At 38.5% G+C, this 16,273-nt stretch overlaps 1 protein-coding gene and 1 long non-coding RNA gene across 2 annotated transcripts in view; both read left to right on the forward strand.

The window, feature by feature from the left end:
- Positions 1-2,763, forward strand: part of PDHX (pyruvate dehydrogenase complex component X) — a 65,368-nt gene extending 62,605 nt beyond the window's left edge. Inside the window, exon 11 of the mRNA XM_035012554.1 lies at positions 1,757-2,763. Within this exon, the coding sequence (XP_034868445.1) occupies positions 1,757-2,015 (259 nt within the window). The 3' untranslated portion in view covers positions 2,016-2,763. The remainder of the gene's footprint in view (positions 1-1,756) is intronic.
- A 1,552-nt stretch (positions 2,764-4,315) lies between these two features.
- On the forward strand, positions 4,316-11,100 carry LOC118015759. The gene is made up of 2 exons (XR_004680695.1): positions 4,316-4,838; positions 10,429-11,100. It is a non-coding gene; the product is annotated as an uncharacterized LOC118015759 (long non-coding RNA).
- The last annotated feature ends 5,173 nt before the right edge of the window (positions 11,101-16,273 follow it).

A 16,273-nucleotide genomic window follows, 5' to 3' on the forward strand; every position in this document is an offset into this window, starting at 1 on the left:
AAAAGCGTTCATGGATATTGCCAAACAATTTTCCAAAATGGTTATACAAATTTATACTTCTAGTAACAGTGTATGAGAATTCTCATTGCTTCATATTCTCACCAACACTTAGTAATGTTAGGTTTTAAATTGTAACAGTTCTTGGAGTGTGTAGTGGTACTCTTTGTGGTCAGGGAAATGCAAAGCCTTTTGAGTATCTGGTAACTTACCAGATAAAGTACCTGTTGATGTCTTGTGTCCATTTTTAAAAATGATATGTGGGTGTTTATTTTCAAATACACAGACCTTTATAGGATACATATTATTTCAGATATCTTTTCCCACTCTGTTCCTTGCCTTTGGAACTTCATGGTGTTTTTTTAATGAACACAGTTCTGAATTTTAATGAAATTCTATTGTTTTTTGTTTTTTGGGTTTTTTTTTACAGCTGGTACTATTTGTTCTATGTGGAATTATTGCCTATCCCAGAATCATGATGTTATTTTTCTGTGCTATTTTCTAGAAGCTTTATAACTTTTCACATGTAGATCACAATCCATCTAAAACTGGATTTTGTGTGTGGTATGAAGATAAAGGTCAAGATTCTTTTTTTCCCCCTATGGATAGTACATTGACCCAGCATCACTTATTGAAAAGCTTACTCCATAGCACTGAGAAAGTGACTGTGTATGTGTTTGGTCTGTTCTGTGTTCTGTCTTCAGTTGGCCTGTTTGTCCATCCCTTGCTCGATACCACTAAGCAATAACTTTTGATATCTGGTAAGGAAAGTCTTCTAATTTTGTTCACCCTCAAGATGGTCTTTCCTGGCTCTTTATATTTTCAAATAAATTTTAGAATCAACTTATCACTTTCCATATACAGACACATAGATAGGAACCTTGCTGGAGTTTTGTTGTTGTTGTTGTTTGTGTTTTTTGGGTTTTTTTTTTTTTTAAGATTTTATTTATTTATTTATGGAGGGAGAGAGCACAAGTGAGGGGAGGGGCAGAGGGAGAGGGAGAGAGAATCTCAAGCAGACACCGCACTGAGCGCAGATGGATGGCTCGAGATCCCACGACTCTGAGATTATGACCTGAGCCAAAATCAAGAAACCTTGCTGGAGTTTTGATTGGGATTGCATTAAATCTTTTGATCAGTTTGAGGATTCAGTCTTTACAGCATTGAGTCTTCCAGGCAGTGAACATTGTTCAGTTCTTTGGTTCCTATCAGTTCTGTTTTATAATCTTCTATACAGAGGTCTTGCATTTTTTTCATTAGATGTATTTCTTAATATTTGGTTTTTGCTACTTCTATAAACGGTATTGTTTTAAAATTTCATTTTTTAACTATAGCAACCTGTATATAGATATAAAATGGATTTTTATATTGACATTTTTATCTAGTGACTTAGCTGAATTATGAATCCTACTAGTTTATAGAGTCTTAAATTTTCTGTGTACATTCAGTTCATCTGCGAATATTGACTGTTTTATTTCTCTTTTTTTCTTTTTCTTTCTTCTTATATTTAATTATTTCTCTTTCTTGTCATAATCCACTGCCAAGGACTTCCAGTTCATGCTGAATGAATGTTTGTATTAGATACACTGCTTATATGTGTGTTGTTTTTTTGATACTATTGTACATGGTATCTTTGGTCTTTGAATAACTTGGTATAGGGTTCCGTGTCACCATTTTTTAGTAGAGTAAACACATGCTTCTGGGAAAGGGTTCTTTGACTGAGGACATGCCACCTTCAGAGCCTTTTGTTTTCCCCTAGTATTTCCAACTTGGGCATGTTTGGCATCGACGAATTTACTGCAGTGATCAACCCTCCTCAGGCCTGCATACTGGCCGTTGGGAGATTCCGACCTGTGCTCAAGCTGGAGCAGGACGAAGAGGGGAATGCCAGGTTGCAGCAGCACCAGCTTATAACCGTCACGATGTCAAGTGACAGCCGAGTGGTGGACGATGAACTGGCTACCAGGTTTCTTGAAAATTTTAAAGCAAACCTGGAGAATCCTATCCGACTGGCCTAGTCCTCCAAGATAAGAAGTTGGTCTTGGGCTTAGTTTATTGTATAGCTGTTACCAGAATCTACACTATAGGAAAACAATTAGGTATATAAGCGTGAAGTGGGTGAGTTGTTTATTTATTCAAGGTGAACAAGTTTGGCCCGAGTTGTCTTCATTTTCAGTTTGGATTTAGTGGTATAGAAATAAATAACAAACTGTAACTAATAAAAGAGAACATTTGGTTAGATCCATTTTTAACCTCTGGTGCTCGATGTAGATTAAATGTTTGGCTCATTTGAGCATTTTAGACTATTGAAAATGTATGATAAATTGTAAAATTGAAAAATTGTTAGAACTAATTATGTTGAAATTAGAAGTGATCTTCAAAGAGAAGCCCATCAATTTAAGCAGTGGGACCTCACTTTTTATAAGCACTGCTCTAGATATACTTGAACAGTTTAATATGTACAGTTTATTCTGGATAGTAGTAATAAATAAGGATCACATTGTATTAGGGGTTATGGCAACATTATTGAATTTTTTATGTATATAAAGCCATAGGTCTTAGAGTGGTTTCTGTCAATCTTATTTTTTACTTCTATGACACTGTGAACTTCTAAAGAGGAAGAATTAAGTCAAAAATAAGAGAGACCAAAAAATTTTTTTCAGTAATAAACTATAGTTAAAATATCTAGATTTTCTGAAATAAACTGTTCACCTTCATATTAAGTTGGAATATATTAAAATAAATTATGCTATTTCCTACCAAACATTTTAAATTAGTGTTACTTTAAGCACAAAATGTTGGGGGTTTTTAGTGCATTTTAATCAAGTTTGTATTGTGCAATAAAATGTGAGAAAATATAAAAATTTCTATTGTATTTTAAATGTTAGGACAAAGAAGTTTAGCGAAACCTTGAAGTAGGTTAGTAATTTGCTTGGAACAGCTTATAAGGAATTCTACAGGAGGAAAGAAGGAATTTAAACTTGATATGACATTAGGAAAACAATGGATATGGAATGTAAAACTTTGAAAGAGAGTGGAAGGGAGAGCTTATGAAGTAGGCAAGAACTCTCCTTTTTATTCCATCAGTAGTATGAAATTTTCACTAATTAATTGTAAAAGTTCGAAGAATTTATTTCTCTCTTTTAACAACTTTGCTACAGTTGGCAAGTTAACTGTACTGAAATTGGGCAGTTAAATTTAATTAACCAGTCCCAGAAAGGCTTGTGTTGGTATCTCCTGCCGGAAATCACCAGAAAAAAAGACCCATGTGGTACAAGGTGTATGGTATGACAGCACGCTACTTAGTCCTGAACCAAAGAGCTTCTAAAACAATTAGAGCCCCAATACATCCGTTGTTAAGAATATGCTTAACCCAATTACTCAGTTTCAACAAGCTGTTTTTCCAAAGTAGCCTTCAAAACTTTTGTTACATTTACAGTTACACTGAAAATTATAACCAAATGCTATTTTCAAAATAACTTTTATAAGTTACATTGCTTTCAGTTTTAACTGAAATTATTTGTTTTCCTAGGTTTTTTTAAAGATTTTATTTATTTAGAGAGCATGAACAGAAAGGAGGGGCAGAGGGAGAGGGAAAATCTCAAGCAGACTCAGAGCTGAGCTTAGAACCTGACGTGGGGCTCTCTCACAACCCTGACATCATGACCTGAGCCGAAATCGAGTGTTGGACACTTAACCAACTGAGCCACCCAGGTACCCCGATTTTTTCCCTAATTTTTATATCTGAGGAACAGAACACAAGATAGCCATAAATAAGCCTTGGCTTGGAGTTCTGTTCTCCACAGACTGTTGTGTATCAACAGTAATGTATCTGTTTCCCTGTCAGTGAAATGGGTGCTGAGATGCACCGCAGCCTGCTTTATAAAGCTATGAACTGCACAGGGGAAATGCCATATACATTTAAGACATTTTGACTTTTCATGGGTTGACCTTTCAGCTTTTGGTACAAATGCTCTTTCATTCTGACTAAAAGCATTTTCTCGAATATTCATACTGATTATGTAAGGAAATTGCTGTAACACTGATTTGAGAAAGAGGTACAGTAAACTTGGTTTGGGTTACTATAGAGAACAAACTATGTGCTGCACGGGCAGTCTCCCTCCCCCATTTTATTTATTTATTTTTATTTATTTATAAATATATATATTATTCTGTATCTGTATAATAGATATTTATTTGTAGTACTGACAGTTATCACAATGAGAGAATATAAAAATTAAATTTTATATTTATATTCTCATTTAAACAGGGAAAATGAATAAAATATGGGGAGACTTCTAAGGAAAAGGTGACACACATTTCAGTTAACACTTGGGCATGAAAATAAATATCCGTGAACATCAGAATTTATAAGTCAAATGGTCCTGCTCCGATTGCAATTTCTGGTTGACATTTACAGATAGAGTTTGTTCACTATATTGTGAGATCGATATACTGCTCGCCCAGCTCCTTCGTTTGGAACATTCCAGTCCATATAAAAGACTTACATGGACTGGAACAGGTACCTTACATGTGGTGTCAAATGGAACTGTTATTTTTAGAATGTTTCTTTCTTTTTTGCCTTTTGGACTTAATTTCACACTAAATTGTATAGGCCAGGCGTTTGAGCATTGTGTTAAAAGTAAAGCTAGTTTTCCATCCTTTTAATTGAAAGATAGGTGGTGCTGTGAGTTAAGGGATTGTAGTTAGAGTGTGGGAGAAAAACTAAAATGGCATTTAAATCTTCACGTTCAAGGGAAATGGGTCTTCATTACGCACTGCCTCACGATGGACTTTGTCTCAGGTGACGTGAAGAAGTAAAAGAACTAAGTATGTTGCAGGTAAGAATTAACCATTAATTTAAATATGATCTTATTCATGGGACACGTCTGTTGAATTTTGAAGAAGGAAGTAACAGTGCAGAATTGCTGTGAGGTTAGTCTCTGGCCACAGTGTGCAAGGCAGGTCAAAACAGGGCAAGGACAGCGGGCAGCAGGAACCATCTGGATACTTTTGCATTAATGAGAGCGTGAGTTGACTAGATTCTGCACTAGGTCAGGGGATTTTAAAGAAGGGAGAAAATGAAGACTATTGTACATGTCAGTTTGCTGTGGCATATTATGAATATACGGGGCGGGCGTGTACAATGTGGCAAGAATGATGAAATTTCCTGGGCCAGATCACAGTCCCCCACGGCCCGTGCATCGCCAGTCTCCAAAAGGTTAGTTATGTACAGCAGATGGTATATCTCCATTTAAACTTTTTATAAATGGAAAAAGCAGCAGTCTTCCAGTAAAATAATTTTAAATAGTTTTGTGGACTTTTACATTGTATTTTCTAGTGCTTCCATTGGTTTCAGCAGATGGGGACAGGCACAGTGTTGGAGGAAAGGTGTGGTTTGTCTAGACTTGTAATATTGAATGAAATTATAAGGCATAAAGATGTGTTTTGAAAAATGATGATTAGCCTCTGTTAGTAGCCGTCTTTTATTTCTTTGGTCATATGTAAAGCTTACTTTCACATTTTATCACTCATCTGTATTTTTTGCAGCAAGTTCAAGCAGCCTTTTCTTCCTAGGAAAGTGGATACTTTTAAACCTCTAACTTACCCTCTACTACATATGACATATACAAATAAGGAAACCTGGACTTTTATTAAAAGTTGAGAAATTATTCACAAAATCGTGAATTAGTCATGATTTGCCTTTATTCACACATAAAATTTATTTTTTCTGAAATTTCTTGATTTATGAAATTCTTTATTACTAAAGAATTTTTATCACTAAAAATCAGTCTTTTATTTTTTTATTTTTTATTTTATTTTATTTTTTAAGATTTTATTTAGTTACTTGTCAGAGAGAGCGCGTGCACAAGCAGGGGGAGCGGCAGGCAGAGGGAGAAGCAGGCTCCCTGCTGAGCAAGGAGCCCGATGTGGGACTCGATCCCAGGACCCTGGGATCATGACCTGAGCCGAAGGCAGCTGCTTAACCAACTGAGCCGCCCAGATGTCCCTAAAAATTGTTCTTCTGAAGAGAAGGCTGTTGTGATCAGGTGAAATACTAGTCATAGCACTTTATAAAGCATGGAGTATTCTGTAAATGTAAGTTGTTAAATGTTTAATCACATAAATTGCATTTATTCTATACTTCTTTTCAGTGGCTCATCCACAGTCTGTTTGGTAAAGAATGGCATTTGTCAGGAAAGTATAAGATAGCACTTAATAAGTTACTGTCTTCAACAGAACTGCTGGTCTTCAGTACACACTTTGTTGCCCAAGTTTGCACACTTAAATCAAGAACATTTTAGCCTGCTTTCAGCTTTATAAACTACTGTGCTCTTGGTAAAAACTTCATTTCTGTGCCTCGGTATTCTTACTTAGAAAATGAGGAAACAGGAGGGAAAATTAACCATGGTATTGCTGATCTTGTTTAATATCTTCTCAATTCTCTAAAGTACTTGTATCCGACTTGAACATCATCCTTGCAAGGCAGGGCAATGCAAGAAACTCAGAGATGATATCATTTGGCCAGAGGCACACAGCTCAGATGCCACAATTGGGATTCGAACCCAGGTCCGTGCAGCACCCAAATTCAAGCTCGCCACAGTGTGGTATAGAGCTTTGTAGATTGTAGTACTGTTGCTGAGTTAGTTCCTTATAACACATAGCATTTTCCACTTGGAATAACTGAAGGTCCTGCTCCTCAGTCCTAATAGTGATGTGTTTGCTACATGACCACTCTTAAATCAGTTCATAGTTTTTCTGTAGTACTTCTCCTGGTGTCTTTCTGGTAATTGTATGCAGAAAGTGCTGAGGGATTTTTGTTTTTATATGGACAACTCCTGTTAACCTGAAATGCTGAACTTAAGTATTATAACTTCTCCCTCTGAATGGAAGGCTTAGAAAAATATAAACTTAAAACTAGGGGCTTAGTTCCTTTGAGGATAGAAACATGATATATAGAACATTTCACTTTTAATAAATACCTTAGAATCAGGTCCAAGTTCAGAAGCAAAAGTAGTTATCCCATTTTTCCTTTGGAGGCTCCAGACTTCTTTGTTGACAACCATCTCAGTCAGGGTCCAATCCCATATATTGACCTTATCAGTCAGGGACCACTGGTTGCAGTTCACTGTCTGGTAGTGTCCATTGGGTTGTCAAGGCCAGATCTCTCCACATTCGCCAGGGAAATAGGAAGTGGCCCTCCAGGGCACAGGTGAGCCTCAGCCGCTGGGCTGGTATACTGAGGGGGTCAGGGTGCCACAGTGGGTGGGAGACCTAGAGCACATGGTATCTAAATATTGAGAGGGCCATTGGGACATGGTGTTGGGAGAGCCATTCTGGACATATGGCAGGGGCAAAGACACCTGCTTGTTCTTTATGTGTCTTCTGAGAAAGCCTAACATCGTTCTTGCTGTGAAAGGAAAAATGCTTAAAAGAACTGCATTGTTTTGGAGCAGGCACTGAAGGGTAAATTTGAAGCTGAGAGACAGTGAATTAAAACTGGCATAATAAACCCAACCAGAAAGGCTGGGAAATATAATGTGATGTCATTTTTGAAATAACACCAAATAATAAGACAGCTTAGACAGGCATAGCAGTCTATATGAGACCTGCTTTGTGAGTAGAAATCTATCTAAACGAGAGATAATACTGAAAATATTGTCACTTCATTTCAAATAAGTTCCCCTATTTCATAGGTGAGACAGTTATTAAAGTGTGAAACAAAAGTAAAATGTGAAATTCAATATTCATTCAGTAGTGGTGAGCATCTCCTGTGCATCAGCACTGAGTATTTATAGCTAATGGCCCTTACCCTCAATGAGCTTAAACTGCAGATACAGGCAACTCAGTCACTTCTGTATTCAAAGTATATGCATCAGGCCTGGGTTGAGAGGTAGACTTACAGAGCAGGTAACATTTGAAGCAGGTTTTGACTGGTTTTAACCCACCTCCCCTTTGTCTCTGACTTCTCTAATTTCAGTAGCCAAGTATTTAGCACCTTTTATACACCTAATGTACAGGTATCAGCAGTCCATCTTTGTATGGCCTTGACCCAGTACCTGTACATATCCTTCTAGTAACTTTTTAACTCCAACAGAGCTTAGAAACTTAGTTGGAAGGAAAGCTACTCCATGGGGACCGTTCGTGAGCAGAGAAAGCTTTACACCCCTTTACCTGCAAGAAAATGTTCTTGCCAAGGTCATCATGCCTAAAGAAAGTTAAGTTAGTTTAGGAATAAGGGCTTGTGTCCTGTTTAATTGAAATATATTTTAATATTACTTCCATTCCCTTACCTCTTCTCTAACCTCTGCTTTTTGGAAGATGAATGTGCAGATGCCTTCTTTTTTTTTTTTTTTTAAGATTTATTTATTTATTTATTTGAGAGAGAGAGAATGAGAGACAGAGAGCATGAGAGGGAGGAGGGTCAGAGGGAGAAGCAGACTCTCTGCCGAGCAGGGAGCCCGACGCGGAACTCGATCCCGGGACTCCAGGATCATGACCTGAGCCGAAGGCAGTCGCTTAACCAACTGAGCCACCCAGGCGCCGGCAAATGCCTTCTGATAATGGAATAAGTCATCGGCCAGGACAGATACTTCTTTAGGTATCTCCAGGCTCACTGTTTCACATCTCAAGGGACCATCTGTTAAATTTATTTTCAGAGAAACGATCATCTTTGGGCTCTCTGGCTAACTGAACAAAACGACAGGTGCAAGTGAAAATCAAGCTTTATTTTTACCATTTGATATCTTTAATGCTAAGTATCAAATTAGTAGGTTCTGAGGCCAACTTCATTCGCCCACTAGCACCATGCCGCCCCCTCCCTCCCTACCCCCGGTTAACTTAATTTCATTACTTAATACATTATGCAGTCTGTGGGCATTTCATTTTGACACCAAATCATCTATTAATTATTGGGGGGGCGCCTGGGTGGCTCAGTCATTAAGCATCTGCCCTTCAGCTCAGGTCATGATCCCAGGGTCCTGGGATCGAGCCCCGCATCGGGCTCCCTGCTCCGCGGGAAGCCTGCTTCTCCCTCTCCCACTCCCCCTGCTTGTGTTCCCTCTCTCACTGTGTCTCCCTCTGTCAAATAAATAAATAAAATCTTAAAAATTATTGGTAAATTAATAAGAATGTATTTTATCTCAACCTGTTAATTTAAATGCTAATCAGAACTAAGTTTCCAGGTATTCTCTTATACTTTTAATGCTTTGATATAACTTAAGAAGAATGAAAATATGTGTTAAGTTTTATAGATATATCTGTTCCTGAAAGCAGACTCAAACCCTCCTTTTTTTTTTTTTTAGTTTTTTTTTTTTCATTTTTTTATTCTTATGTTAATCCCCATACATTACAACATTAGTTTTAGATCAAACCCTCCTTTTAAAAATTTTAATTTTGGCCGTTTTTCAGAAGCCATTATTCCTTTATGCTGAGAATATATGAGCCTATGAATTGGGCAAAATAGAAATTCAGTATTCATAGGGGGATAGGGCTTTGGTATATGTGTCTCCTCACTTCCTGAAGGAATCCTCATGACTTTGGGAAATATTGGAAAGAATAGCTTCCTAAAATGTTTTAAAAATGGAAAAACTGATAAAAGAAATAAACATATATTAATAAAACCCAAAGTATTTTTTTACTTGGGAAATCCTCTATAGGACTTTTATTTTCCAACCGGATATTTTAATTTTTCTAGTTATTTACTTAGTTCTCGTTAAGTAGATGCGGACCTTTTTTCTCTTCTTCCAACTACACATATGCTGACGATGAAAATATAATGATTCGAATAGCTAACTTAATATATTCCGCGCATTCTTCCGAATGCTTTGTAAAGTATTATTAACTCATTAAATCCTCACAACTGCCTGAGATAGGAATCGGTCCTATCAGTACTTCACAGAAGACACATTAGGTAACATGTCGAGATCAGACAGCAAGAAGTGATGACAGGAGTCAAGGCAGACAGTCTGGCCCCAGAGCCTTGCAAAAGAGTCCTCTTTTTAAAAACGTCGATCTATTAGGAAATTCTGGAGCTTAGCACATGACAAAGACACGAGTTGAGGAAATGCCTCTGTGTTGATATAGTGAAAACAGCTTATTCTTAGTAGCATCTCCTACAGGAATATCATACAAATGAGTCTGGCTAAAGCCACGGTAATCTGATGTTTATTGTCCTCTAGATTTTTATATTAATGAGTGACATGTTCCTTTAATCTTCTGATTCATGAAGGGGTGGTAGCTGATATGCATTAGTAATTGGTCAAACAGGAAGACACCTCCATGTTCTTATTTACAGGGCAAGTTTTTGAGTGATGACCAGAGTTCTTTAATTTTTCTCTGAGATAACAAGTTAAGGGAAAAAAAATATCCTTTTTTTAAAAAACATAATAAATGTCTTTGTACTTGAAAGTACGTCTTCTTTCTATGCAGATACCAGGTAAGATACCAGATACCAGGTAAGATACCAGATACCAGGTAAGTAGAAAGATCTTGATTTTTCCCCGGACTGTTTTGCAAGTGTCTTGGATATGTTTTTGTTTGATTATCACAGTGCCCCTCATCCGTATTATCACCTTCAAGGCTGTTAGTTCAAAATACATAACACAAGGCTCACATCTTGTAGGATTCCTGACTGATTGGATTTCTCACATCTTACCTCCTCCCAATCCCTGAATGTGTGGTCTGACATTCACCAAACACATTCCTTTCATTAATGGCCTGGGGAATCTTGTTGGAGCAGTTCTGTGCCTAGGTTTCAAGAACATACTGATGAAGTAAAAATGTTAACATTCGTCAAGACTCACCCATAACATTATGCTCTCTAGAGGATTTCTGAGACCAGTCTCCCTTTCTGGTGGATAGATATGTGAACATTCGGTAGCAGAGTCCTCTCCTATTTGAAGGTCAGAGAGGTCTCTTTGTGTATTTACATCTGCAATACCATATATTTAAGACACTCAGAAGTAATTGATAAATTGTTAAACACTGCATCTGAGACTAAAGATGTAGTATATGTTGGCTAATTGAATTTAAATATTTTTTTTAAAAAGCAACTTACCTGAAGACTCCTTATCTGTATCAATTGTGGTTTTGTTTTTTTTTTTCATAAATGAAAAATTACACTCTTTAAATGGAGGATGGCTCTTTAGCCAAGGTTTCTAGTTCATGGTACTCAGATAATAACAACAGATATTTGATGGGCTTTTGCTTCTTTTGTTTTTTAAGAGAAAGATCATTAAGGAGAAGGTGAGGTAGGGTAAGACTAACAAATGGAAACGTATGAATGGAATTAAGTAGACACTTAGACAAGACCAGGATTAACATGGACTGTCAGTAATCTGATTTGATTAGAGAGAACAGGCCTTTTTTTTTTTTTTAAGACGAGTCCTTTCCTTTTTATTTTTTAATTTTTATTTATTTTTTTAAAGATTTTATTTATTTATTTGAGAGAGAGAGAGAGAGACAGAAATAGCAACAGAGAGCATGAGTAGGGAGGAGAGGGAGAAGCAGGCTCCCGGCTGAGAAGGGAGCCCAACGTGGGACTTGGTTCCAGGACCCTGGGGTCATGACCAGAGCCAAAGGCAGACACTTAACCAACTGAGCCACCCAGGCGCCCCAGGCCTTTCTTTTTTTAAGAAAACTTTTTTATTTCAAGTTTTTATTTAAACTCTAAAGAAAACTTGAAAATTTTGTGGCATTCTATTTTTCCAACACTAAAGGAAACTCCTTAGTGGTTAGTCTTGGCTATTGACATTGGCCTAAAGTTACCAAACAACAAAACTATCAAGTAACAGAATTTTTTTTTTTTTGAGAGAGGGACAGTATATGAAAGTGGGAGGAGGGGCAGAGAGAGGGGGAGAGAGAATCTCAAGCAGACTCCACACCCAACACAGAGCCTGACTTGGAGCCAGACGTGGGACTCAATCCCACAGCCCTAAGATCATGACCTGAGCTGAAATCAAGAGTCGGATACACAACTGACTGAGCCACCCAGGTGCCCCCAAGTAACAGAATTTTTAAAATTTCTGTACATCTTGGTTTGGTAACTGGGTTTTATTCCACGTTTAGAAAGACGTTTTTAAATCACAAGCAATGACAATTTAAATATGGAAGAAGCCATGGCGTGCACGTGTACTCAGGTTGGTGAAAAGTGGAAATCCTCACTGATCCTGTTGTTATTTACCCCAAACGTACCACAGTTGACAGGAAGATTCAAATTCCTCTTGTTACCTACTTGGATGCCTTCATAGTCCCCTCTCCTCTGCTCCGAAGGAACCATCTGACGTGGCTTCTAGGAGGAGGATATTTATTAGACTGTAGTGCCCAAACTGCCATCTGTTGGGGTTCTGCTTTTTTTTTTTTTCCAGTGGCAAGTGTGGTCAGATCAGCCCAAAGCTGTCCCTCCTTGGAAGGCAGCCTTCTTAGGAAGTGTTGGATTAGGCAGATTAAATTAGCTGCTTTGAATCTTCAGGAAAATCTCTTTTGACTTGTGTTCTTGTACAATTCTTGGTGTTTTTCTTGACAGGAGAGAGTGGTAAACTAAAAGGCTGAGATAAGGGTGTGGACCTATAGGATAGAAGCCAAGGAAGCTGTTCAACCTGTTTTTGTTCTTGGCTTAGGCAGTGGTGTGCTGGGAAATGTTTAACAACTGGCTCTCTGGGGGAAAATGTGTATTTACATATAATCAAATGTAAGTCTATTATAAATTTTACTGAGATACAAATAAATATACAATTAACAAATTGAATAGAATATATAATACTATTAAATACAATAATGTATGAATACATTAGTAATACAGTGCAATAAAATACACAATTCACAAATAATAATAGAACACACAGTCCTCTTTATTGTAAGCTTTTATATAGCTCATTGATTCTCACAGACTGCATTCATTGATTTTATGGAACTCTTTTATCTATAGCCAAACTATGGTTGCAGTTGATGAATAAGTATGATTCCCAGCATGAATGTTGGTTGATATTTTCCTTTACATGAAAGACTAAGATGAAGGTTAGAACAACAAAGACGTATGTTGGAATTTCACTTGTTTGTCAATGAAGAGAGTCACTTCTTTACTGAAATCGGACCATTTTCAGATACTGGAAGAACATTTCCTCAAATTTTGTGCTATTCACAATATACCAGCTATAAATGTGATATTTGTTTTTTAAGATTTATTTATTTGAGAGAGAAAGAGAGAGAGAGCGCACTAGTGGGAGGCACAGAGGGAGGGGGAGAGAGAATCTGAAGCAGATGCCCCGCTGAGCACGGAGTGGGCCAGGGGCTCAATTTCAGGACATGAGCCAAAACCAAGAGTCAGTCACTTAACTGACTGTGCCACCCAGACACCCCCTACGTGTGACATATTTTTAAGTTTAATCTGCATTATTTACATTTTCCCATCACTTTCTTAAGCCTGGAGATAATCAACAATAAATCAAGCCCTGATTTCTAGCTTTTGCCTATTATATAAATGCTGTGATCTCAAACTACCAATGTGATGTCATTGAATGCAGAGTTGGGACGTGCATGCGGCTGCGTACCATTATGTAGCATTCTCCACCACTAGTACAGATACAATAGATGGGAAAAACCTCAAGAACATAGATAATAGTAAATGAGTAGGAGGTGATGAGCTGTGGGTATTATTTTTGGTGTTGATAATTATTTAATAGTAAGCTTATATAATTTAACTTTTAATAAGGGGTTGCAAAATTCTTGAACAGTCTGCTGCTTTTAACAGTCAGTTCTCCCAAGCTGGTACAAGGCAGCTTCAGCACACCCCTGGCTTCCCACCCTCCAACTCCGACCCGCGCTTCCTTAATGCCCGTGGTGGTGGGGACAGGGCAGACATACGCCAATATGCCTTTTAAAATACAGAATCCAGGGCCCTACCCCTGGAGATCAGTCTGAGGCGAGACGTGAAACTACAAAACCCAGACCTCCCCAGGTGATTAAGATGCTTAAGGAGAACTAGGAACTATTCCTTTGACGAGAACGCTTATACTCCAAGCTAGCTCTCAGGGTTTGAGGCAGGAGTCCCACGAACGAGATGTCTTTCTTACCTGGCCTTCTTTTCTGCTCATATATGGTGTCCCTTTGTAGCCCCATGGGGCAGAGGTTAGAGTGGGGGCTTCAGGTGGGGAAGCGTTCACGTGTTTGAGATCCTGTAACTCCCAGGGTATGGTGGCTAGCACCACTGTCTATCCTACGGAAGTCGAAACCAAGCCAGTTTTTCAGTTCCTAACTAGAAATTCGACTGTAGAGACCACTGAAAAAGCAGAACTGGATACGAAAGGTTGTGGGCTGGTTATTTGGAACCATGAGGTCTTTTGCTGGGGTTGGCTACTGACTCATGGGGAAGTTTTCTGTTTCAGTATTCCACACTGCAGATATCTTTGTTTAGTAAAGCCTAACAGCCAAGCATGCTTGACTCTTGTGCTGGTGTGGAGCTTGCTCAATAAAGGAAAACGAATGGTGACCTCCATCAGTTTTCGAAATTAGTCCATGAAAACCTGAAATTCACATGAAGAAGAGATGGATATTTTTCCATAGGGCTTTTTGTTTTTTGAAAAGATCCACAGAAAGTTCCCTAGAAAATACCCTTCACATAGTTTTAACTGGTGCTCACAAAATCCCTATTCATGTATATTTTGTAGAAATACACCTATATACATTACACATAGGAACCTTACCTTTACCGTACAGTATCCAGAACCTGTCATTTTATAGCTGTGAAATAGGAAATGTGGCCCAAATGAGAGGAACTAGGGGTTACATCCGAGCAGAAAGGGTATGTTTGAGGACAGTAACAACACGAAAGACTTTCTTCTTTGCTATGCTGAGAGTCGCTGAGCCAGCAATTTTGAAATCACTTTTGTCCCTGTAACACATCCTGGCCAATGAACTTACAAATGAAAATTGAGGAACCTCAGCTCGAGTGAAAGTGTTAAACTTTTCTTTTAAATTCCTGAGAAATCCATCATAAAACATCTATGTGAGAGGAATAAAATCATGGCTTGTGGTGGAGCAGGGAGCCAGCGGACATGAAACCAGATTAAACTAAGTTCCGCGCACTCGTCACATTTCTGGTATGTATATTAATTAGCTGTACCCAGAATTTCTCAAGCAAAATGTAGAAAGTCAGTGTCCAGAGAAAAAACATGAAAAGAATTTTTCAGGGTTCATTAGGCATCAAATCGTTCCCCTGAGCAGTTTCCAAGCCCTCTGATGAGCCTGAAGAGCATTAGCTCACGGGCTGTGCTACAGAGAGGAACAATAGGAGGTGATTAGGACAGGACTTGAGCCTTTTTTAATTTTTTTTTTTTAATTAAGTAATGACATTTCCATTTGCAAGCTTACTTAAGCTCTGCGACTGTATCATTTCCCAGGGAAAATGTTTAACTTGAGGTGACAGGCAGACTACTTTGGGTCTGGATAACAGAGAGTGGAAAAGGAAGCAAGCAAACCCATGTGACTTGTTTTATTAATTTGTTCCTGCTTCACCTTTGCGCTGAGACATTTTACTCTCTCTTCATACCTTAGCTTCTCCTGCTTGGAAGTGGGTTCATATTCCATGCAGCAGCACTCTTCTGGAAGAGAACCAATGGATCTTCTGGTCCCTTTCCCCACGTTTCCCACCTCTTCCCCTGCCTCCCTGTATTTGAGATGTCACACGTGGGGCTTCCTGACTTTCTCTGCCTCTGCACACACATTCTCTTCCCGTCCCCAAGTGCCATTTACACTGCTCTCCACCATCTGGATTCCTTATTTCGTGCCCTTCTGCAAAGAGGCCATGTTCCAGTGAGGCTTCCCGGATGATCCTGGTACAGGGCCGAGTACAGAACAAGCACGGCTCGCTCGGAGTGGGAAGAAGGTCATGGCTGTAAATCTGGAGAGGCAGACTGGCACCATGAACTGGCACTGAGCCGAGACTAGTCTCCACATGCTCTGTATGCCATCCCAGCAGCCAAAGAGCAGTGTCAGATCAAGCACATGGGGACACAGAATCTTACTAACTTGTGTGAACTTAGCAGAACTCTCATTCTTTCATACATGATACCATTCTGTATTCACAATTCTGCTGTCTCTCCTCTTTGGTGGTTCCTTCTCTTTTTTAAGATAAAGTTCAAATTTCTTAGCGCAAGGGACAAAGCCCTTTGTGATCTGGCCCTCCAGCCACTCCCTTAATTCTGTCCCTCTGCTGTGTTCACATCAATCTACCCGTTGTTTGGACTCTTCCAAAAGAACTGCTACTTGTCCTTTGCAG

Source organism: Mirounga leonina, unplaced genomic scaffold, assembly GCF_011800145.1.
Source record: "Mirounga leonina isolate KUSES-001 unplaced genomic scaffold, KU_Mleo_1.0 Mir_166, whole genome shotgun sequence".
In the NCBI taxonomy this organism is placed as follows: Eukaryota; Metazoa; Chordata; class Mammalia; order Carnivora; family Phocidae; genus Mirounga; species Mirounga leonina.